The sequence below is a fragment of the Chaetura pelagica genome, unplaced genomic scaffold (assembly GCF_000747805.2).
Source record: "Chaetura pelagica isolate M959 unplaced genomic scaffold, ChaPel_1.0 scaffold33, whole genome shotgun sequence".
NCBI classification, from domain to species: Eukaryota; Metazoa; Chordata; class Aves; order Apodiformes; family Apodidae; genus Chaetura; species Chaetura pelagica.
The window spans coordinates 41,155-66,282 of record NW_009952874.1 but is presented as its reverse complement, the minus strand read 5'-3'; the positions used below and the strand labels follow the sequence as shown (position 1 = coordinate 66,282).

The 25,128-nt window shown below is 37.7% G+C and overlaps 1 protein-coding gene across 1 annotated transcript in view; it reads right to left on the bottom strand.

Annotated features, from left to right (window-relative positions):
• Positions 1 to 18,076, bottom strand: part of ZC3H15 (zinc finger CCCH-type containing 15) — a 30,049-nt gene extending 11,973 nt beyond the window's left edge. The window contains exons 1-2 of the mRNA XM_009995246.1: positions 17,974 to 18,076; positions 5,064 to 5,116 (exon numbers count right to left, since the gene is read on the bottom strand). Of these exons, the coding sequence (XP_009993548.1) occupies positions 5,064 to 5,116; positions 17,974 to 18,076 (156 nt within the window). The remainder of the gene's footprint in view (positions 1 to 5,063; positions 5,117 to 17,973) is intronic.
• Positions 18,077 to 25,128: the final 7,052 nt, after the last annotated feature.

Here is a 25,128-nt window from a genome sequence, read left to right as displayed (position 1 = left end):
GGTTCGGGTTCGGGGTCCGGGGGGCGAGTCCGGGGGGCGGGTTCGGGGTTCGGGGGGCGGGTTCTGCATAACGCCACGCGTGTCACTTTCCCCCTGGTTTCCTGGGAGGGGCTTTTCCCACACGTGGAGGAGTTTCTGCAGCAGGGAGAACTGCCCAACCTGCATACTGTGTTAGCTGTTTGTCAGTGGCACCTGCTTCACCTAAAAGGACTAGACAAAGTGCTTTGAAAAGATTCGAGTGCACAGAGGGACAGACATGCATCATCCAGGTTTGCCAGCTCATTATTGCTGAAAAATGTTCCAGTACCAAAGTACTAGTTACTGGTGACAGATTTTAAGACCAGCCTGTTCCAGCCACTACAGCACAAATTTCCTGTTTCTGCTTGAGGAAGGTGCTTAAGTCTTGCTATGGTGTAGCTGCACGTTTGTAAAGTAGGTAAAGGTTCTTCAGTTTCTTGTCTACTTTAGTAGTGTCTGGTACAATTTTGTGCCCAAAAATATTTTAATAACCAAGCACACTTTAAAACAATCTCGTGGACCAGAGGTAAGAAAATAAGTTTTTGTGGAAGCAAAGAGCAAGCTGTTCTTCCAAGACTTTAGCACCCACAGGTCTGCAACAGAAAAGATGCAAATAGTTCAACAAATCAAATTTTCAGAGTGCTTGACTAAATAACCAGCCACTTGTTACACACCACTGCTTGTGAGGTCAAAAAGAATGGAATACTTTGGTTCTCAAGTTCTGATGATACCTAATTTGCCTGACATAGGAGATACAATCTCAGATTTTAAGACCAGAATCTCAAGAAAGGATGAGAAAATGGAATGTCTAAGAGGCTAATTGTTTCATATCTGTACTTGATTACACTGGATGAGATTTCTAACAGCTAATGACTTGTTGATCTGTCGGAAAATATATAGCAGCACACAATATTTGGAACCTAACACAGAAGGAATTAAGTTTAGAAATGAGAGTATTTTGTTTGGGACAACTTGCTGCCTTAGGTCAGTCATACTCCCAGTGATGTAACTGTGCATCCACTGTACCAGGATCCAGGCTATAAAGTTTTCCTTTGCTGTGACAGGTATTATACTGGCAGCAAAATTCATCAGTGTGTTCCAGCATAAAAGAAATATTGTTCACATTTTGTTGCCTCCTCTCATCGTGATCAGAAAGAATTAGTGGGATTTTTTTTCTTTTTTTTTGAAATACAGATGATAACAGCCCACTGTGTGGGCTGAGTACATTCAACCCTTCATTTCAGTAGCTCACATCCTTCCATGTTGCCAGTTCCCATTGGGAATTTTGTATTTTGATCACTTCTTCAGCCAAGAAATAATTAAGCCAGTTCTGAAACTCAGACTCCAAGAAAAAAAGCCACAAAACTTGACACCCACTAAGGCCCAATTCTGCACTAATATACTCAAAACTGCCATAAATTTTGGTGCAAGTTCCTTTTTAGCAGAGGCTGTAGATCTCCATGTGTCTGACTGGTTCTTCAGATAAATACGAAGAGCAGAAAGAGCTTCTTGCTTGTGATACATGGTAGATGGAAACCTGCATGTCTGAAAAATGCTATTAAAAATTAATTACTATGTTTAAATATTGGGGAGGGAAAAAAAGAATTGATCTAAAATATATTGTAGGAACCAGTCATGTTCAGTGTTGAGGAGGCTACTCAATCTTTGTTCTTTATCAAGTGCATAATTAAAAGATTTATCCATCTAAGCCTGAATAGCAGTATTTTATTTCTAGTTTGTAGGAATTTATGCAACTTGGTTCTAGTTTACATTCAGCATTAGATTTAGAATTGCCTGAGGTTACACTTAAGAGCAAATACAAGTCAACACTATCTGCAATATTTAATTTAAAAACTCCTCAATAACCATAGCAACACCAGGCTTCACATAACACCAGCTTTCTGATCTTTAGTACACTGTCTTTGCTGGGCCTGAAAATGAAGATCATTGTTCTTATTAACATTAATTGCTTTATGAGTAATTGAATGAATGGCAAGTGAATAATTAACTTTAGGGTGTTTATGGGTAGCCCAAGAGGCCATTGTACTTTACTAACTGTTGTTTCACCGTGTTTCATGCATGCTCTACAATGAAAAAATCAAGCAAAACAAATGTGATACATTGTAGTGTTATTTTCACTGAAACAATAATATAATTGTTTATTTTCTGAATGAAAACTTATAAAAATACAGCCCAAGAGCGCCAGCTTGCATGTAAATTGGAAAACAAGGAGCAGTTTCAGATCCCTTCTTCTCCACCAGAGATCAGCTGTACAGTTGTTACTCATTCTCACCTGTGTATTTATTTTGCATTTGAGTAAACTGACCCCCACCCCAGCAATGACACTCATTTAGTCCCCTTCATCTCCTCAGCTGTCTGTTTTGACATTATTTGTGCCAGAATAACATTTTAAGTCTCCATTCCTTTACCAAACTCTTTTGAAACAGAGGAAAAGACTGAAAGTTGTCAGAAATGGCCTGGCAAAGACACCGCGAGTGCTGTGTCTTCTCTCTTCAAGGGACCCATCTAACACGGCCCAAACATGAATCTTGACCTGTTAGAGCTGCCACACCAGGTCTTCCTCTAAGCCTGGCCAGCTTCTAGCGGAGGGGTTGAGAAGATAAAAACTCACTTAACTGGCCAAGTCAGCTGGAGATGTTCTGGCTAATAGTGAGAGTCACCTGGATAACATCTATCAGTTTGTAGCCTGAGGGCAAGACAGGGTATATACAGTGCCTGTATTGGGGTGGTGGTAACTTGTTACTAGTTGTTAGGGTTAGGAGTTACCTGCATGGGGCTTGTAGCTCCAGAGGTGTCCAGGAAAACCTGAGAGGGCTTTAGAGGCACAGCTGTGTTTTGGGGAGTGAGGCCCACCTGGAGGAGCTCCTTCTGCAGACTGGGCTTTGATGCTGGATGAGTTACTTGTGTCTTCGTATGAAACAAAATTTTAAGCCCCCTGTTTTTTTCTGTGGTTTTTTTTTTTTTTTTTTTAAATGTTGGCTGCTTTTCTCAGCAAGGTCAGAGTCTTTTCCTCAAGTGGGTGTCCAAGTGTAGGGCGGTGCCCCTGGGGGGTTAGATGTGGCTGCAGTTGAGCTGTGCTGAGCTGGAGAGAGGCCTGAGGGAGCGCGGGGAGGCCGGGAGAGCCCCGAGCGGGGTGGGCTCTGCCCTGTGCTTGCTGTGCTGGGCTTCACACACGACCAGGAGAGGGGAGTTTTGTGTTTCTTAGGAACAGATGGCTCCTTTGGGATGCTGGATATTGGTGTGGAAATGCAGGTAAGGCCTTGCTGAAGCTAGAGAGGAAGGCTGTGGGAGAAGGTGCTGCGTGAGCCATCCGGCCTGGGAAGGCCCCTCGGCTGGCGGCGCTGAGGGAAGAGCTTGCAGCTCGTGTGTGGCACAACTACCTGCTGAAAAACTAACAAAACCAAGATACCAAGCACCTGTTTTTATTTGAGGCAAATAATTTGTGCTAAGGTTTGTTGGTTATGTTACAATAACACCTTTTATGTAGAGTTACACTTGCTGATTAGTGATGTTCATGTGCACAAGAGGGTGAGAAGAAGAACAGAATTAGATGCCTGTGAGGCAGTCGAGATCAAAAGGTGTCTCTCTGATTGCAGGCCTGTTCTTAATTCCTGTCATCTGGCAAGAACATGATGTTTTTTCTTTTTTCCATATCAAAATGCTTAGAAATTAGGGTCAGGACTTGAACATCTTGTTTCTTCCTACATTCTGGCCAAGTGTTGGCCCTTAAAATGAACTGTACATGTTACAATACCCTCCTTTCTTTATTGTTGGGCTGAAATAATTTTTACTGCAATAGCAGATGACCAAAGAGTGTATCTAAAAAAAAAATATAGAAATAAATTGCTGCTATGGTATGTTGGCTGTTAAAAATGACATTTCAAATATTTAAACCACTTTTTTCATCAAACAATTTTGTAGCTTTCTTATAAGTGGAAATAAAGTCGAAGTATTATTTCAGCTGGAATGAAATCAGGTAAAAAGAGGGTGCTGGGTATAGACAAGCTTGACCTTGGTCAATAATGAGTTCCTGGCTAGGATGTGCTATACTTAATAGCTTTTGATATTTTTACTTCATTTCTGAAACAAGTAAGAAGTTCAGTTTAAGTCTTGAGAAAAAAATAGGTAAGACAGCATTTCTGCAAGTATAGATGTTTACTATAATGTCTATTATTTTGTGCAACAATCTGTTTCTGTTTAGTAACCCACACTAGAAATGGGAAGTATATACATGAACTGGCTTTAATTATGCTTAAGTGAGTATTACTTTTTTTTTCCTCCTAATTATTTTTTTTGGTGTGGCTCGTTCATATCAAATGAGCTCTTGTTCTCTTCACTGACTTGTCCTATTGGAAAGTTGTGTGTGTGTGTTTCTTGTTGTTTGTGGTTTGGTTGGGTTGGTTTGGTTGGGTTGGTTTGGTTGTTTTGTTTTGTTTTGTTTTTTCCCACATATGTAGTGAAGCCCTAAATCTAGATCACTGCAGGAAGAAGTTAGTCCTAGGTAATCAGGATTTACTGTAGGAAGCTGTAATCTCTCGGTGTTATTACTGCATTATTAAGCAAAAAGCTATTGCAAAGAGTATGTCTTGTTGCATGAATCATAACATTTTTATGTCTGCGAACAGTCATTTCTCAACCACCCAACTGCTGGAGGTAATTCAGAGGAAGGCATGTGAGGGAAAGGCATGTTAGTATGAGTGGTTAGGCTGTTATGTGATCATTGGGAACTCATACCCGAGTTTCTTCCGTAGCTCCCTACTTCGTTTGCAGTGTTTTGGAAACTGATTTGCTTCTCGTGAGGTTTACTTTGTACTGGCTGTGTCTCAGCACAAGCTTTTAAAAGTTAGCGAGGTGTTCCAATCAAGCATTGTCACAGTGTTCTCCTGCCTTTAAATCTGGTAGCAGTATTAGTTGGTCCTAACTCCAGTCTGTTGGGGTTCTCCCTGACCTGACCCATCCACTTGTGCCTTTTAGCTAAGCCTTAGAAACCAAGTCACCTGTTGAAATGAACTATGATTTGTGACATTAAGTATTTTTTTCTGTAGTTTTTCCTTAGAACTTGATTTACTTTTCAGTGCTTATTTTTTATCATCCACAGAGCAGGTGGCTGCCTTCATAAACAATTAGCTTTTAGTTCTTTGTCCCCATGAAATGGGAGTAGTGAGGATGATGTGGCATTTGGAAAAGCCACCAGTTTAATATGTTGGCCTTTACCAGAAGAAATACTTGATCCATGTGTTGTGAGGTGAAATGCATTATTTTTCATTCCTTTCCATACAAAACTAGTTGAAAGTTTTTGAAAGCAAGACTGAGTGTATGCCAGCCTTCCTGGGAGGAGCTGTGCAGCTACATGGCTCTATTTTGTCAAGGGCATGTGTCACAGTAACTGCTTCTTTACTTTTCCTTGCCCTAGGTAATTGTGCAACTACTTGAGGAGAAGGGAAAAAAAGTCTTGGAAGCTTTCAGAGGAGCTTTGGCAGTTTTGTTGAAGAGCAGAATGGTGCAGAAGGAGCACTCTGAGATAGGGCACAAGTTGCAGTTGAAAAGAATGCTGTAATTGTGAGTACAGTTTGTTTAGACTCTGGGGAGGACCTGGTAGGTGTCACATGTTCTGTATCTGTTGGTCATGGCCTGGCAATTGACTTTAGAATATGCCAAGTATGCTCTATTCATATTTGAAGTATGAGAGATGGTTTTCAGACCTGGTGCAGAGATGCACTTGCCCTGCCTGCCTGCTTGATTTGGAATGGCTTTGATGAGGCAGGTGCTAATTAACACAAGGCACTGTTTGTCGTTGCTGCCAATGAATCTAGTTGGGTATAAGTAGTGAAAGAAGACAGTTACAGGTGAATCAAGAATGGGAATTTAAAGGGTCATAAAACTTGAATTTTCACCAGAAAGATGCAGATAATTTTGTCTGTGCTTCAGGGGACACAGCAAAGTGTGTGAGAGTGTAAATTAACTCTGAGGACTCTAAATATTTCATGTGGTACTTGTGCTTCTGATGTCATGGCTGTGTCTCATCAGGACTTAGCACAGGCCATATACAGAAGCAGCCATTAGGTGTCAGAATTACCCCATGTGCAGAGTGAATTGCTCAGGAAAGTGCATTTCTGCCCTCGCTTAAAAAAACTACAAGGGCTCACAAGTTTCCAGTAAATTTCTTGTAAAGTTAAATAGTTGCCATATACATATATAGATAGATTCTTTAAGTTTTAACTTTAAAGAAGGTCTTTTCCCACGAGGACAGAAAGGGACAGAAAATAAATGACAATGGATGGCTTGTTGTTATAGAACAACAGAAGTAAGAATTTAACCAAGTAGTTTCTAAGACAACAAAATTCAGATAGTTGTTTAATAAGGAAGATAAAAAGGGATGAAAACCTGGACGTGATTCCATGTTCTTTCTTATGTGTCATACTTTTGGAACCACATCTACTGTACCTGGAACTTGACCAGTGTCAATACAGGGATGAAAAGGAGAAGGAAGCTATTGCCATAGGCGGCTGCCCAGAGTTCTCTGGATTTACACTGGGGTAGCATCAACACCCATGTCTAGAACCACCCTCTTGTTGTGTGGATCATATCACAGATGGTGTGTTCTGGATGTTATCACCTTTCTGAGGTTTGTGCTCTAGAAAGTATGTTCTAACATTTTTGTCTTGTTTTAGTACATCTTCCTAACCAAGGATTTGATCCTCTAAGTGTCCTTTGTGTATCATAATTTGGATTCAGATTCTCCTTCTGCACTGTCCCTATAGAAGAACCCTAGTCAGTTATAATCCCTCTGCATTGTGCATGATAAATTTAAAATTCTATTAGAGGACACCGCTCCCTAGGTCACAGAAGAAAAGATAATCTGGGAGGTATTTTTATAGAAGGTTAAAATACTAATCCATTTTAGTAACTAAATGGATCGTTTTTTCTGAGGTTTGCCTTTTTTCAGCTCCTGATACTATGTATGTTTTGGGACATCTGTTTAAGTGTTATTTAAGACAGCAAAAATAAATGCTTTCAGAATTATGATGATTCAGTGTCAGTGGCAGTTGGTTTATAAGCTCTTTGTAGGACTATCCTTCATAACCTAACTTATGTTAGATATAGTAAGAGCATTTGATGTTGCAAAGAAAGCGTTTGAATGAATGGCAGGGACTTAGGGAAAGGAATTCTGTTGTAATTTAAAGGCTGAAGAACTGTTTTGTAGATTTCCCTTGTCTAAATACCACATGATGTCCTAATTTACAAAACCAAAATGACTCTGGTACTTAATCCCATATCAAATGCTTTAAGAACTGGGTAAGAAAATCAGAGAAATAGGTGTCTGTAGGAAAACATCATCATCTGCCAAGGCCAGAAGAGGACCTTTCTGAAGGTTTTAATTGTTGAACTGGAAATAATTAAAACATTTTTATGGTACATAGTGTGCATGACAAAAATAAATGGCTTGGTAAATGAGAAAGATGAAGAGTTACCCAGAATAATTGGAACACTTAGTGAGCTGTGCTAATCAAATTTTCTTACTGAGTGAATCTCTTTACAATAAACAATAAAACTGGTTATGAGAAGAGGCTTTCTTTGGATACAAGCTGCTTTCTGAATAATAAAAATTCAATGTGAGTATTGGGTGTCACACTTTGACAAAGAATATCTGATTTACACTAAAACTATAAGCAGGAGGGAATTCAATTGTAGCAGGCAGGGCTTTTGATATATTAATAGTTATAGTCAAATCAGTGAAAGGATTTTGAAAAAGTGGGAAGGGTATCAAGAGGAGAGACTAAAGAAATGGAGGGAATGTCCTCCTCCAAGTGGTGACCATGTTGCAGCCTGCTATTTCATTATATGAAAATAGAATAGAAATGTGGAAGTTTTTTTCCAGTAAGGTTTGCATATAATTTGGAACATGATAAATTTGTTATTTGTAATACATTTGGATTAAAGGCAAGAAACAAGTACAATAGCTTGGGATGTAAAGAAGGTCATGCTAATTGCTATTGTTTTGCTAAACAAAAGGTCAGATAACTTTTTGTGAGCCTGAGAGCTAGACTGGCCCTCCTATAGATAGTTGAGCTCCTGAAGTTAATTTCTGCATAAGAATTGCAGTCAGTAGCTCTGTTTTGTAATAACTGTAGTTACCCATTCATTTATTACAACGATCTGTGTTCCTGGCCTTCTTTTTGCAATAGGTCCTGCCATAACAAGAAATGACTCAAGAATTGTGCTTCTTTTATCTCTGTGTAAGTAAGGTGTTGGAGATGTGGACTTCCTTGAGTAGTTGTCTTGAGTTGCTGTTGTTCTATTACGTTTACTTGAAATATTTCATGTTGGATGAATCTACTCTTGTGCTTTATTGCTGACATCTGTAAAAGACACTACACTTCTGCTAAAAGCATTCAGGAAAAGTAGTAAGAAATAAAAATGCTGCAAACTTCTGGAGACTAATTTGTTAATTGGAATGCATGAAATGTTAAGTATAATTAGTGTAAATGCACTTAGCTGCCAGTCTAAATTTATAATTGCCCAGAGCAATTAGAATTCTGCTGTTTTCACGTTGACACCTGTGGAAGCTACCCTGTTTGAGCTTATTAGCAGCCATTAAAAATATAGTTGGATGTCCTTCCTCCACTTGGATTTATTTTCTTAGTCACTTGCAGCTCTTTTTTCATTTATTTGAAAAATGATAAAACAAATGCTAAAACTTGGTTGATTTTTTTCTTGCAAGATACACTGCTTGCATTGAAGGATTCTTTGTTCTCCACTTCTCTGCACCTTCTGCCTGTGGTAACCGTTGTATGATGAAAATGCTAACTTGGAAAAGATGGGGTGCCATCTTGTATAATATTTAACTTCTACCTGGTATGGCATAAGTTGCTCTCTTTAACGACTTCCCCCCTCTTTTTAGTCAGCAGAAATATTTCTTAGAGCAGATGTAATATAAAAGTGTTCAACATTTTTTTGGCAAGTTTGTGGGCTAAATTTCTATTAGAAGATCCTGCAGAAGAGGATGCTACTGTGTGTATGCGTTCCAAGTATTATCCTGAAGTAATCTTGACTGTATTAGAGTTTAAGCTGGTGTAACGTAAGTACTGTACTAGAGCCATGATTTGTTTCATCAGATTTCTTAGATTGCTGTGTTTTGAAGGCATTGGAGATAAGTGTCCATGTAATTGGTTTTAAAATACAAAATTGAGCCCGTGTTTTTAATTGAAGTATTTGATGTAGTGCTGATGATGGAACTTGTTCTTACAGCAGAAATTCTTTACCTGGGTCCAGTTATTAGCAAGGAAAAAATGCATGGGTAGCTTTGTTCTTGTGCCTTTACTGGGTGACTCTTGATTCTTTCTTTAGTAATGACTCTGTCCGTTCTGTAGAGAACAGTGTGTTGTAGGTGAAGACAAAACAGATGCTCCTGAAGACGGCATTAAACACCTTTGCTCTAAGTGTAAGACAAGTTCAAAGCTAGTGCAAGAATACAGTGCAGTGACTGCTTTCTTCTGTCAATGTAGATACACATATGGCCAGAAATTAAATATTTCTTGAAATCCTCTGTGGAATATGTCACTGTATATATGGACATATATGCCCCTTCTGTCAGACTCGATACATAGTGTCCTCAGGTCTTGTATGTTTATCTTGGTTGAGTTGCAATGTAGAAGCTATAGAAGTAGGAAAACTTAAAAATAATATAATACCAAAATATATGTCTGATAAAGCCTTAGCATGGGAACACTGTTTCTGAGGTGAGAGTCATTTTTGAGGCATCATCAATTGATCTGCTAGCGCTTTACAACAGAAGGCTGCATACCTGTCCCTCTTGTACAAATAGTTACTCAGAGTACAAAAGGTAAATAACTTAGTATTACCATCCAGCAGGCTGATGGATGATCATGTAATCAGAAAAAACAACAAACAACACCAACAAAAGGTTTTATTTCATAATTGGGTACATCAATGAAGCTCAAGATTATCCTGTGTTCTTACATATAAATAAGGGGAGTTGTTTGCTTGACCCTAGTAGTGCAGTGGTGTGGCCTTTGTGCCAGACACTGCTACAGTAGTGCAGGTGGCAGGACTGCAGTTTTGTCTTGGGAATGGAGAACTCCTAGATTGTGGTTTTCTTATCTCAGTAATGATGACTTAGAAAATTCATCTGTTCTTGAGTTAGAGAACTGCACTTAGTAAAATGTATGATTCTTGAAGTTTAAATCCTCCTTTGTTTGGTTGCAGTTCCAATTTTGAGTATGGAATGGCCTGCCTTGTTTCCTTCTATGATGCTAGCACTCATTTCAATAGGAATTTCAAAGCCCAATGGCCAAAAGCTAACAGTTGGTGTGAGCATTGCTTCCTAAACAACGTATTTTCTTCCTCGTCTTGTGTATAGTTTAGAGAAAAAGAGCCTCAATTCTTGTTGTGTTCTCAGTTGTGTCATGTATAAGTCACATTAAATAACATTATCAAAGAGGAAAACTATGCTCAATTCTGTCAGCATGTTCTTCTATTCCATTAATGAAAGAAAATTGCAACAAAGTTCAGTAACTTGCCTAGATACTAATAAGGTGAATTAAGTAACCTGGTGATTTGACATGTGTTCTCTGAAGGCACATGATTCTGACTTTCCTTTTATTTGTAACAACTGAATGACATGACATCATAGATGGAAAAATGTGTCTGAAACATGAATGATCTGTGGTCTTGCAGTCAAAACGTGTATATGCCTTGAAAAACTTATACTTGGCCTGACTTGGTGTATGTATAGCTTGAGAGATGCTGCAGGTGCCTCCTGGGCTTGGTCAGTTCTGCCCCCTGTGCCATATCCAAACAGACAGGAAACCCTCCAAGCCATGAATTCTACTATGTGTGGGGAAAAGGAAACCTCTGTAGATCATGCTGCTTGTGGAGAGGGATTATTACCAGCTTTTAAAGAAAAGAGAAAATAAAACCTATTTTACTTAATGCTCTTCCTGTTGTTTGCTTTATCTTGTTTACTACGAATTTGTCTCCTTTCAAGTGCATTGTGCGTTATTGGTATGTCTGATCTATGTATATGTGGGTTCTGGATGGTTAGTTATGTAAATCTATACTTGAAAACTGAAAGATGCTGAGGAAGCTCTTGAAAGGTTTTTATGAACTTGTATTGGTGTGCGAGTGAAAAATTGCATTTCTCGGTACAAATACTTCGTGTCTGGTCTTGGATGTTTTCATGCCTGCCTTGCAAGCTTTGGTATGCATGGAGCAGTTTGAAATGGCTTAGGTGGATTTATTTGCATGTAACTCTTAGGAAGATGTGTGCTTGCCTTTTGCTTGACCATTGACAATATAAAGCGTAGTTTGCTAGGTTTTTTAGAAAGGAGAAATGAAGAACCAGCATGGACTTGATATTTTGAAAGCAAGTGTGATTGTTCTTGTTGTGTTATAGTCTTGACTGCTAAAAAGCTTGAGTGGAAGTTGAGGGTAAACAATTCACATCTGAGGATCATTTGAGTCTGGATCACATGGAATACTGTGCTCTTGAAAGTTACCCATGTGACTGGAAGAGCTTCCTTCTGTTCTTTTGTATTGTGTCATGGTAATAGAGATAACAGGAAACCACAAGGTATGTATCTATTTACACCTGTGCTGAAAAGCATATCTAGGTATGTGCTTTTTAAGTTATTCAGAATCATCAGGGACTTGTACATACTGTGTGCTCAATGAGTGAGGCATATGTGGTCTGCATGTGCCTGGCTGTAAGCATATGAATAGTATTGCTCCTTAAATCAGTAGCCTCATTTAAATATTGAATGTCTTGATCACTTTGGCCTGAAATATTTCTTGGAAGAAGGAACATGAGTTGAGGAGGAACTTGCATGATTTCCTCATGTATGGAGGAGAATTTCAGAAATTTCTTAATCCATTTCATAATTGCACATTGCAAAATTAAAACATTTGTATTGTGCTTGCGCATACATAATTGATAATCTAACATTTCTAAGTTAAGTTTTATTTCTGAATTAATTAGCAGGCATACTGAGTAGTGTAAATGTAAAATGGATTTCATTTTTCACTCTAAATAGAAAGTATTGCAGCTGTCAGATGTGTAGCATCTAATCAAAGGAAGACTCATTTGCAGATTAATACAATTGGCAATTCAGTGTTACATGTGAAAATAAGTCCTCAATGCATCCTAAAATGTTTGCTGTTCCAGTGCAACAGTGCTCCTCCAGTGGATTTATTAAGATAATTTAAATATTTTCTTCTTAAATGTAGATTCAAAAGCCAGTTACTATTTATGCTGGCATTACAATTTTTAAAAAAAGTCTGAAATGTAGGACCATTCTCATGTCCTGAATTGTTTACCATTTAGATTAAAAGGGAAGAAAGCCAAAGTATCAAGGTCTGGGGGCTACTTACTTAAATGATTAAATTGCAAGTCCTGTGTTGCAGATACACTTTTTTTATATACATAGATGAACTCTTCTGTTGTTAGATATTTATAATTGAAATGTTGTATTTGGTGCAAAGTGTACTAGCTGTTGATGTTACTGTCTGCTCTGAAGGACACAGTGTCCCTGGTTTTCAGGATTTTGTAGTTCTAATTTGAGCCCCAAAGTAATAATTTCTAAGCAATAAAAAGCAATTTCGAAGTAATAAGTTTTAAGTAGCATAACTCATTCTTGGTCAGAGCAGGGCTACTGTGTAAAGGTGTGAAAGGACCACTTGTTCAAAAACAAATGGGTATCAATTATCTTCTCTGCTTGGTTTGAATTCTTACTAGGTTCTTGGTGAGTCTGAAATTCTAAGAGGAATATATTGGGGAAAAATACTGACGTTAGAGGTGCTCCTGGTAGCTTATTGTTTACTGGAGTGCATAATACAGCTCAAGGGTTAACGTTAACTTAGAGTATCTGTGTCTCACTACTTGCATTGGTGAATGCCTCAGTTCATCTCAATACAAAAACATGTTTTTGTGAATCTAGAACAAAATAATTATTATAGTTTCTGGCTTAATTGTAAATATTTTTTCATATTTGATGCGTATTTTTCTTTAAAGTTTCTTTCAGTTCTGAGGTCAGTATGTCATACTGTTTTCCTACAAAAAAGTTGCCTATAAGACAAGATAGCAGTCCATCAAGAGGTGGAATTTTGAGTGCAACATAGGCTTCATCATAGAGTTCAACTTCTGGGAATAAGCTTTACTTTCTAGCTCTGCCACTCACCATAGCAATAAACTTTTTTTAGGTGTGAATGTCATGAATGTTATGGGTTATGCTGTGCAATTTTTTTTCAAGAAATGTGTTTTAATTTATCATTAACGGATTTTCAAGGCCTATTATACTCTTCGAGCTTTTCCTTTAAATCTAGTTTGCACTGTTCGTTTCATTTTGACAAACAGAACAAGTCAAAAAGGAAAAAAGACATGACCACAAAACTTACCTAAAAGTAACCTTTATAAAGCACATGCTTTTTAATCAGCTGGTGCATCAGCATGTGTGCACCTCAGAAAATCAGAGACTAAGACACTCAAAAGGACACTCCTACTGCTACTTGTTATTTCACCATAATAAAAATACTTTAAGAGGTTCAAGAAAAAATTGTGAGGGAGAAGTAGTCTATCAAACTTGAATTGCATTATGATCCAGCACATAAATATCTTTAATGGAAAAATAAATGGATTTGGGCTAATAAAAGCCTTGTTGTACTCTCCTCTATAACATCTCCCCATGACTTAACCATCTGTACACCAAAATATGACTAAAAATACTCAAATGTGTTGTGCCAAGAGACTTACAAATTTGCAACAGCTGACTACATCAGCACTATGTTGAGTACACCCTTGGGACACTGTTTAGCTGTGCACAAGCATTCATATCTTAGTATTTCTCCCTTCAACTGTATTGGCATCATGCTGACTTAACCAAAGAGTAAGCATATTTTCACTAAACATTTACTTGAGCTATAACAAAACCCAACAAGATATCAGGATAGTTGGAAGAGAATTTAGGATCATCTTTGCCCAGTAGAGATGCTTCCACACATCCACTCAGCTCAAAATATGCACACTCAAGCTTTTCTCTTTCATCTCACCATTTTTTTCATTGAATAAGTTGTGTGCTCTTAAGAAGATAATTTGAAGATGACTGTGCAAGATGGGCTACAAAACCCACATGTTTTACCTAAAATTTAAAACTTGAGGTTTTATGTAAATTTTAATTCAATTTGTAATATATCATTTCATATCCAGGCTCTCCAGCCTTGGGAGTGTGGCATAAGATATCAAACATAGTTTGCATTGGAATGTGTAGATGGAAATTTGGATCATTTTATTCTGCCTAAGACTATGTGCCTCTGTCACAAGGGACCTTACAGTTCTCATTGGATCCAATCTAAAAGGTCCTCTCATGTGTTTTCTCTCTGTGAATTACTGTTGTTAGGAAACTTTTACTTTAATTTTGCAGACATAGATAAATTAATAGAATAGCTATGATATGACAAAGCAGTATCTTGTTTATTAGTGACTTAACTGTGGTCTGTGACTTCAGAATATTTGTAATAGCTCAGCTCTTTAAATGTTCAAATAAATACATTAAAGAAATCCAGTGACTACAGTAATGGCTATAGTTCATGAACCATGGGCCAAATACTAAATGCTTTAATGTTAAGAAGTTTTTGACAGGTAATGCATTAGTTAAGCTGCAGTGACTCTGCTCACCCCATCTCAATTTGCTCTGAAATCCTTTTCCAACACCACTGTTAGAGATCATAATAATTAGCTGGAGGATAATTAAGGACTGCTAATAATATAAACTCTGGCAATTTTTGACAAATCCAGATATCTTCACAATGTAGGGTTTGGTCACCAAGTACTTCTGAATAGTACACACTTCCAAATGCTCTCTTATTTCACATGTCAAGGTAAGTGAGTAAATATTGGTGCAAGATGGGTTTGAAGCTTTTTTTGTCAACACAAGTAGTGTAACCTTTATTAACAGCATCAGAAAGAAACCAAAAATACTTATGGTTTATGTAACTAGGCAGGGTCTTGTTAATATGCTAGGAACTGTGGTAAATGTAATATGCAGCATTGTAATGTAATGAGAAACTAGGAGTGTTGAGTATAAGTCTCCAAATACATTAAAATAAGCAAAAATCTTCTTGAATAACACCTCTGACAAAAAGTAAGTATTAAAGAGGTGTTCTCGGTATTCACTGGTTCTGATAAAAAAATTACCCACCTTATAGAAAGACCAAGTATAGACTGTGGAGACTGGATAACAAAATTCTATGTAGGCAACCTTTCCTCAAGCTCTTCCAGGGCATGTATAACACCCAAATGTCAGGAATGTTTTTGTTACTTAAGAAGCCATGATGCAGCTCTGGTTTGTAATCAGACCTCAAGAATTATTTTTAGTCATGTCGTCATTGATTTTAATAAATTCTGTATGTATTAATCAAATGCATGTAACCTCATGTATGTAATGATTATGGGTTAATTCTTGAAATAATGCATACTAACTTAAAAAATATACTAGTAATGATGTTTTGGGCTAATTTTTACTTCCATATTACATAAATAGACCCCTATGTGTTATGTTTGAACTGATACGCGAGTTGAAAACTGTAATTTTAAAGCAGCTGGGGCAGAGACAAAGATTTAACAAGCTGTTTATGAAGAGGATGGTATCTTACATGTATCCATGTTTTCTACTTTGCTGTTTCATGGCTTCTAGTCTTGCAGTAAGACAGTTGAAATGCTCAAACAAGTAAGGTATTTTTATCCAAGACGGTTCTGGAAGATGCCACTTCCAAAAATGTAGTTTTTTACTTTGAGAACTTGGGGATGAGAAAATGTTTTGCTTCTTCATACTTGAACCATGATTAAGAACTTTTGGCTTCCCTAGACACTTAACAGTATTAAGTACTGTTGAAATAGTGAAATTGTAAATGTATTTGAGGCTTCTTAAATGTTATTTCATTGGATGTGTTATAGAACAGGATTGTCACAGAATAGCAGGCTTCATTCTTGGGCAATAGTCCTAGAAGATGTAAATCCGGGAGGGAATTTCACACAGATAAGTGAAATTCCTGTCACATAAATAACTTGCTCAACACCACAAGCAAGAAAATGTATTTACAACAAATGGGTCAGTTGCTGCATCAAACCAGCAGTTAATCTGAAACTGGCAGTGGAGCACATGAATTACTGTAGCTGTGAGGAATGAATATGCACATGGCTCGTATGTTTCTTTCACATTTGCACTAGTAAGAAGTCTGTGTTTTCTTAGGGTATGTTTAAGGAGCTTTTCCAGATATGCAAATAAATGATCCAGAAATATAATGTGTAAAATTGATGATTGATTACTTTGTTAGGACATAAAATTAAAAGCATAATTTTCTATGTATAGGAAGGTATCTTCTAAGATTCCTGGATGAGCATGATAAAGTTCTGTAGTAACTGTTTCCCAGTAAGGGTTTATCAACCATGTCATGTAGCTGCTATTGCCATACTTGTTAACTGCTATGTTTTTGAATGTAGAGTGAAGTTCATTGAAAATTTCAATTGCCAATGTTCTAATAATTCAGATTTCATGGCAAAATTCCTGCTGTTGGCATGTGTTGGTTACTCAGAGTAAGCACGACTTTAGGCTGTTTAAGGTAATGAATGAAGGCCTGCAAATAAGCTTGGTTTTGGCACTGATTGGCATTCATTGCTGAAATAAATGGGTCATGGTTAAACACAACAGTAAGATAGGGGTGTTTTTGTTCGTATATATTTAGACAAGTATATAGAAACTTGAGTGTTAAGCTAGTTTTCTAGGTTAAAGAAGAAAATTGTTAAGGTTGGAAGGGACCTTAAAGATCCTCAAGTTCCAAGCCCCTGCCATGAGCAGGGAACCCCATCACTACATCAGGTGGCACAAAACCTCATCCAACCTGCCCTTAAAAACCTCCAGGGATGGGGCATCAACAACCTCCCTGGGCAACCCATTCCAGTTCCTCACCACCCTTAGAGTGAAGAACTTCTTCCTTTTGCCATAACCTAAATCTCCCTCTCTGTTTAAAACCATAATGCCTTGTCCTATCACTATCTTCTCTGATGAAAAGCCCCTCCCCAGCTTTTTTGTAGGCCCCTTTCAAGTACTAGAAGGTGCTATAAGGTGTCCCCAGAGCCTTCTCTTCTCTAGGTTGACCAGACCCAACTCTCTCAGCCTGTCTTCATAGCAGAGGTGCTCCAGGCCTTAGATCATCTTGGTGGCCCTATGAGGACATACAGGTTTTTTTGCAGAACACTGGTGTCGTGAGGAGATGTGTTGTGTGACTGCTTTTTGGTTTGCTTATTAAAGGTAATTCTGTATAATAGACCTTGTATGTAGACATCAAGTTTGCTCTTGTGTTCAGAAGCAGCAATACATAGTAATCTAGTATGTCTTGAAACTGAGGAATAAACTTTGTCATGACTTGTGACTGATTCCAAGTGTCATAAGGCTAAGAGTTAAAGGGAGTAGGAATGTAATTTGGTTTAATTCCTTGCTGATATTCACACCATGGTGCATGCTAGTCTTCTGCTAGCCTGTAAATCAAGGTGTATCAGCTTGCTCTGACTTGCATACAAGGTCAGTAAGGGCCAGCAAAAATGCCAGTGGCCAAGGTGTCAGTGACTCAGTAGGTGCACTTCCCTTCTGAGTCAGCAGTGAACCAGAGGTTCTGCAGAGAGGTGGGAGGCATAGTACTTCTGTTTGTACCCTATTTTAGGCAGAAAGTGAAACTCTAGTCTCAGCCTTCTGCAGTCATTAAAGGTTCTATGGTGTGATTCACAAAAGGTGTGTTTGGTCTGAGGTTGTGGTGAGATCACAGCACCAGGTAAAATAAATGAGTATTTGTTTATCTCAGATGTTATGGACATGTCATAATTCCTCAATCATTGCCAGTTTAATTTTCATGGCCAGTAGAGAGTACCTGCTGCAGCTTTTGAAGTGGCATGCCCAGTAGCCTCTTCTCCACCTCCCATCTCTTTTCTTACATAATGGAAATTAGGAGACTCAATTACAAAAGGTGACATGGCGACTCGTGCAAAATAAATGGGGTTCCAACAGGTATGGTAGCCTGAACCTCTGAGATCCCCTAACTGTTGTGTGTGTATTGGGAGGGATCAGAGTAGGCAAAACATTGAGTTTGTAGTCTTAATGGATGACTTGTTAAAGTTGCTATTCAGATGGAGGAGTAGATGTAGAGTCCACCATGCTTCCTGTACATAGTTTAGTACCATTTTTTCGTGTATATCTGGAAAACGAAACGGGACAGAAGAGTGTAACTTCTACAAATAAACTGAAATTGCTAGAATACTTTGCACACTTACAGATGGTTGTATACATATGGCATTTGATTAGTAAACATGGATTTTAGAACTGGCATGCAAAACAGGAGAACATTACTATGGTTTTCATGAGCTGAGAGGAATTACGGTTCAGATGCAAATGATGCAGACAGAATTAGGTGTGTGGACTGAACTGTCATATGGAAATCCATTAATGCTTGGATCTTTAGCCATACTAGTTGCCAAACTAAATTTGTCTGCAGTGCAACTGAACCTGAATCTCAAGTCTTACCCTAGGTAGATATCCTTGACACCTGGGTTGGTTTCTGCCTCTCCTGTGAAATAAGCTGACAATCTCCACAAGATGGTCAGACAGCAGTTTATTGAGAAATTGTTTTTGCTATTGGAACTGTGGTGTAGCACTGTGTCAAGTTGAATTTTACTTGAATCTTAACTCTTAATCCACTCATATTCCCTCAAAGCTATCCATGGCCTATTTCTGTGTGTTTTCCAGCACTTCCTGTACTGATAACTGTACTGGGATCCGTAGATAGTGATCACATCAGCTGGAATCATGATGGGATGTTGAGGGCTGTTATTTCAGCAAGAAAATGAAATGTGAGTGCATGATTATACAAAATGAAAATTTTCCCTCAGTTCTCAGAAGTAAAATATTTGGACTAAGAATTGTAGTGGATTTGTTGCAAGAATCCATGGGGTTTTCAGTCTTACCTGTTATTTGTTTCCTGAAAAAAATTGAATCAAGGTTTTTCAAGGAATGGTAACAGATCAGACAGTTGTTAAGTGCCAATCTAATTTCTTTGCTTTTTGCAAGCATGTGTAGAAGATGTTTGGGTTTGATATACACTCGAAATAGCAGTGTGAGGTGTTAACAATATTTCACTCTTCTGTTAGTCTCAGTGAAGTGTGTGTTCTGAAAGTCACTGCAGTAAGATCCAAGTACTGTGATGGGTTTAGCAGCTGATGATTTACTTTGTCAGGTATCACTGTACTGTGATTCTGTACATGTGAGTAGTAATTTTTTACTTTTTACCTTTTTTTCCTAAGGTCTAAGTAGCTGGTTATATTTAAAGTATGAGATATTTGAAGTCAAACATGTCTAAAAAACCCAATGCAAATAGACCATAATGAGAAATTTCTTCTACTGTCATGAGACAACTCTTTTTTTTTTTTTCTTTTTTTAGAGTTATAAGGTTGTTTTGGTATAAAAAGGTATGCTTTTCATGTTGTAGAATATGGACTACATGTAGCTTTTAATTTATTGACTGTCAGTTTAATTACTTACGCACAGCTATAGGCTTCTATTCAGTCTGGTTATGGTTTTTGAGGTGAATAAATTAAGTCTAAAGGCAGAGAGATTAATGAGGAAGCATTCACAGAATGCTGAAATGTTACCTAATGTGAAGTAAACAAGTGCAGGCCCTATGATTTATCCACTTGGTATTTTTAAGTAAGCTTGAAAGTAAAATTAAAAAAAAATGAAGCATGCTGATGGGGCACTGAGTTTATCTCTTGAATACCAGACAATATAAAAAAGTGGGCTTTTTGGCTCTGTTTGTTGAGGTAAATGTCTGTCATAAACTGGTGAAGCAGAACTGCATTGATTAGAATAAACTGCTTGGTTTATGTAACAGTCTGGAAGATAGTATAAGTAATTAAGGTAATTCTTTGTTTAACTCTGATACATCTAAATAGACTTACTTGATGTTAATGGTATGATAAAAAAGTTAAAGGGTTAGAGAACTGACTGGAAGAAAACCTCTTGGTATATGTGTGAAATAAGGAGAGGTGTAAAGAAGGCAGCTCTTGGGAACAGAACTATTCCTGTTACCTTGTATATGCCTGTTGAAGCACTGACTGCTCTTAAGGAGGCAGCTCAAGCAAACAATGTCTTGCATGACATAGAATTTGTGTCCATTTTTGTTTGTGTTCTGAAATTCTTTTTAAAGGAAAAAATTCTGAGCAGAAGACACTTGGACTCTTCTGTGCAAACTTGTTAGTAAAACAAGTGTATCCAAATGAAGCTTTTGACTTGAAGACCTTCTCAGAAGGTTACTTCATGGAAATGTTGAGGTGTTCAGTGCTGTGATTTTTCTTCTATTTGGACACCAATTTAAAAAAGGGGGGGGGAGTAAGATGGCAGTCATATTCATGAACTGGGTTAAAAAGTAAATCAAATTGATAAGTCAGATGGATAGCTGTTCTGAGTAACCTGAAATTGCAGTCTAAGACTTTGGGGAGGAGATGTAACCTTTTGGAAGATGAATATACTTCCTAACTGATGCCTTACATCTGTTAAACATAACCAGCCAATACGTTAGGAACACAAAGAAACTTGGAAAACACTCTGACAGCAAGAGGAAAGAAAAGGTTATGTGGATATTTGATATTTTAGAATTGCTGTTGAAATGAAGGTGCTATTTTGTTAGTGAGAGACATGACTGAAATTTAAAAGTGGATTTCTTGAGAGCCATTAGGGTAATTTCCCTTGGTAAATTCTTAGGTCACAGTTCTGCAGTAACCCATTTCTCTAATGCTTAAACTAGTTAGGGATTAGTCTACATAAGGGGCAGCAATTTGGTGGTATCAAAGAAAGATAATTGCATAGGGAAAGGGAGTCTCAGCCCACTGGAAGCTAATTTTTCTTAAATGTTATTGTCTGTATATATATGTTAATCTATAGTAATAGCTGCAAACATTATTTAGTCTGAATACTATTGATATCATTTATTGTCTGGTGCTCTGTCTAATTTTTTGGGGTACAAGTAGAAATAACTGTCTTAATACTGAATTATTGCTAGGCAATTCATCAGCATTTCCTGGTTCAGACAATTGCCTCCTGGAATGTGAGATGATTGACCTCCATCAGCCAATACATAGTGATGTTAATTGCCTCATAATATTGTCAAGAATACAACAGCTAATGTTGGAAGGGTCTGATTGCATTTCTGTGAGCTAAGCAACATATATTAGTGTTCTACCTCTGTTCTCAGTCTACATCTTTATCTTAGCAATGTCATGAGGTGGATTGAGGACACACCATCAGGGTGCAATTAGAAGCAGGTTTGTCACAATGAATAGTAATTTCAGACCTGAAGTGTGAACAGAACAAGTCCCCACAGGACAAGTCACATGAACTCCTGGGTACTGACTGATGGGACAGGAGAGATGCTCTTCAGAGTGAAATGATTTTTGAACACCAAGACTAAAATGTATCTATAGTGCTTTGCATGCTTAAAAGGTTCAAATGAAATCCTTTCATTCATTTCACTCAGCATTGTTTTTGAGCAATGGGAACATTTATAATTTTGTATTACATCAGATGATTTACTCTATTTTAGGAAATTATTCAGATTTGTTAGATGTTTCTATTCTAGACCCAAGACATGTTGAAATTTGTTATTTTGATAGGTGTATTCATGTTCACTGACAGAAAAATGTGATCCTGTTTCTTGAATTAATAAAACCATAGTAACTGCATGTTTTAGTCGTTATGTGGGTGCATCCCTGTCCCCATGGGAAGATGCTTTAGAAGGTACAGTAAGGTGGAATATATGTTAAAATGAATAGAACAATTTCTCTTAAAAGAAAAAGCAGCATAATAAAAAGAAACAATTGAGGGAAAGGAGAAGAAAAAATGAGAAGCCTTGATTTGAACACATTGCGGGGTGGAGCATAAAGAGAGGTGAGAGAGCTGTGAGATAAGAATAGGGAAGAGGCAATAGCAATATTGATCAGACCAGATATTTAGTACTGCAGTATAGACGGATAGAAGTGTAGGATGGTAAGAGAAATATGCTAGAAAGGAAAATATTTTAAGGTTTATGTAACTTGATCACTTGATGGTTCAAGCAAATGATCTGTCAAGGCCTTGTGGGAGCTGTTTCAAGTGAAGGGAGCATATGAGCCATAAATACAAAGGAGATCCTTGATTTATTCCAAATACAGTAGAGAATTGACATGCTCATCATGATGTCTGGATTTGTACCTAAAGAGGATCTCTATGGAAGGAGATTGAATGTGGCCATGCTGAATGAATCATGTCAAAGGCTTCTAAAATCTGGGGGGCTGGTGTCTGCATGGCCTTCCTCCTCCTTGTGTTTTGAGGTAGTGTTGCAGAAGCCTTCATTAGAGGGAGAGATGTACTAGATACAAGTATCAAGTTCATTGCAACTCCCTGTTTTTTGGCAAAACAAGGAAGAGCTGTTGAAAATGGCCTCAATTCACAAATACATATTTGCCAGGTCATCTCTATCCATCCTTGAGGTAGAGGAGTGAATCACACTTTGGTCCTTTTCAAGGTCGGTAACATAGTGTATCTTCCCTTCAGATCTTTATTACCTCTACTGGGAAATAGTGAGCTGGTAGAGAAAAGAGCTGTCAAGATTTGTTAAATTTTGATGCGCAAAAAAAGTGATGTGCATGTAAAATAAGAGTTTCATGTGAGTTATGTCAACTTAGCAGTATGCAGTTATATAGTTTTTATCCCTCTGCTAAGTGTTGTCATGCCACAAGACTGTCACTATTGATGCAACACTTGTGAGGTACCATTAGTAAAAACTATGAGCAATACCAGCTATTTGGGATACCTATGTTCTTCCATTGCACAGCAAGATCTTCTAGAAAACTCCTTGATTGTTATCTGAAAGACAAGGCTGAATTTTGCTACTGGATCTTCTAAAGTTGGAATTAACATGTAGTCTGGAGAATAGCTTCTCTTACAAAGCAGTATGGGCTAATTGTGAGCAAGTTAGATTAATGATTTAAGACAGCTTCAGCATACCAAAATGTCACTGAGGTTAAAATAGAATTAAGGTGATGAAACAGGTGTAGAGTTGTTAATTTTAGACAAGTCTTTTTCCTTAAAATAACATATTGTAAATACTTTATTTAGGAAAGAAAAATAGCTCTTTTACTGTGGGGTGCTTTGTTACATTAGTTGACAGTGTTTCTTTAGAAACTTTTTGGGAGGTGATAATTCAAGCAAGGATTAGATATTAAAGATGCAAACTCATTTACTTTCTTAGTAACTCCTTAAGAAATAGACACTTCTGGTTTTTTTTTGGTCTTCACTATCTTAACATTACGAGACTGTCATCTTTAGATGCTTTATCAAATCAGTCACAGCTGTGTCAAATTCCTCTTTGGAGAAACTCCTCTGGGTACTGGCCTCAATGAGTAACACCTGTGCTTCTTTCCCAGGTGGTTTGGGCAGCTGGTACTTACAGAGGTAATTTAGTAGTTGTGCTTATGCCTTAGGGATCCCTGAATGTCTAGGACACACTTGGATGTTATAAGACTTTTTTTCTATTTCAGTATATGCCTTTTTCTACTGTTTATGCTTAAGATTTGCAAAGCATAAAAAGAGAGGTTTTCTAGTGCCTGCTAGTTGTTCAATATAATTTGGAAGAGATAACTGTAATTATACTAATAATTTCTTTTATTCTGGAAAGTTCTGTTTCACTTTTGGATCTTTACTGTTGAGAGACTTGTGAGACTTTCAGACTTGTGACCCAATAAGGTTTTTTAATTTTTGTTCAGGTGGTGCTTGCTCTGCATTTCTGCTTCTTCTCCATGGCTCAAAAAACCCTCATGTTGAAACAAATGAGGCACAGACAATAACCAGCCAAGGCCTTTGTGTTATAAAGAGGAACCACCTGCAACTGGAAGTAGAAGTAGATTGGCAACAGCAGAAAGCTTCAGATCTGCTTTGACAGACCTCCTCTATGCTTCATGGTAGGAGAGCTCTGAGGAAAGAAGTGCAAGGTATGTTAAATTTTTCAGCAAGGTAGAGTGAAACTTGCAATTCTGCTTTTTAATAGAAAAACTTGCTTGTAGTTGTTATGTAAAGGACAGGCTAGAAGCAGAGGCACAGAAAGTAAATTTTTTTTTAGTAAGAAGTGGTTCATAAAACAGCACAAAACCTGCAGTCTGTTTCACAGCTGAGATATTTTGTGTTGGTGTGTTGTAGTTACAAGTGCATGTAGAATATTTTTAATGTTTTTGAGTTTTGGTCACTATGCGGGCATGAAGGTTGTCTTGCTGTTTCTTGGGCAGGTTTACAGCACATGGTCTGTGCTATTCAGTAGATAGGGGTTTTTGTAGGCTTATTCCCACTTGGGGTGTAAGCCATTAGCAAATGAGTAAGTGCTAGAGAGCTCTGCTTTCTGTAAATCCAGAGTTAGAGAGAAACTATAGTACTGTTTGTATCACTTGTACCAAAACAGATATGAATGATAAAATTGTGTATGGAGTGGCTCTTAGTTTCTGTGGGCTAGTATGTGGCAAGTGTTTGGCTGAAGGATGCTTTTTGTATTATGTGATAGTGGGGGCAATAAAACAATCCATGGGTGAAAGACCTTTCAGGCTTATCATTTGTTGGCTCTGACAATGTTGGTTAGCTTGACTTAAAAGTACCTTATATTTATGACTTCACGTTTCTCTTTCTTAGGGTTAAGAGCATTTTGTACCTTACAGGAAGGTAACTTCTTGCTCTAAAATCATAAGGGGGAGGTTTTATTGAAACAGGTTTTTATCCACAAAGAACTGAAGCCTAAAGATTTTTGGATAAAGCCTTTTTGCTCAGTATAGAAGGATTTCTTTTGGAAAGGTCACACTCCATATTTGTCCCCTGGGAAGAGTGCAGGGAGTCACTGGGAGTATGTCTAGAAGTATATGGATTAGCCTGAAATAACAGTCAAAAGTTAACTTATGTGGAAAGTAAAGGTAATACCTAGAACTGATGGTTTATCAACAATAAGCAAATAAATTACCCT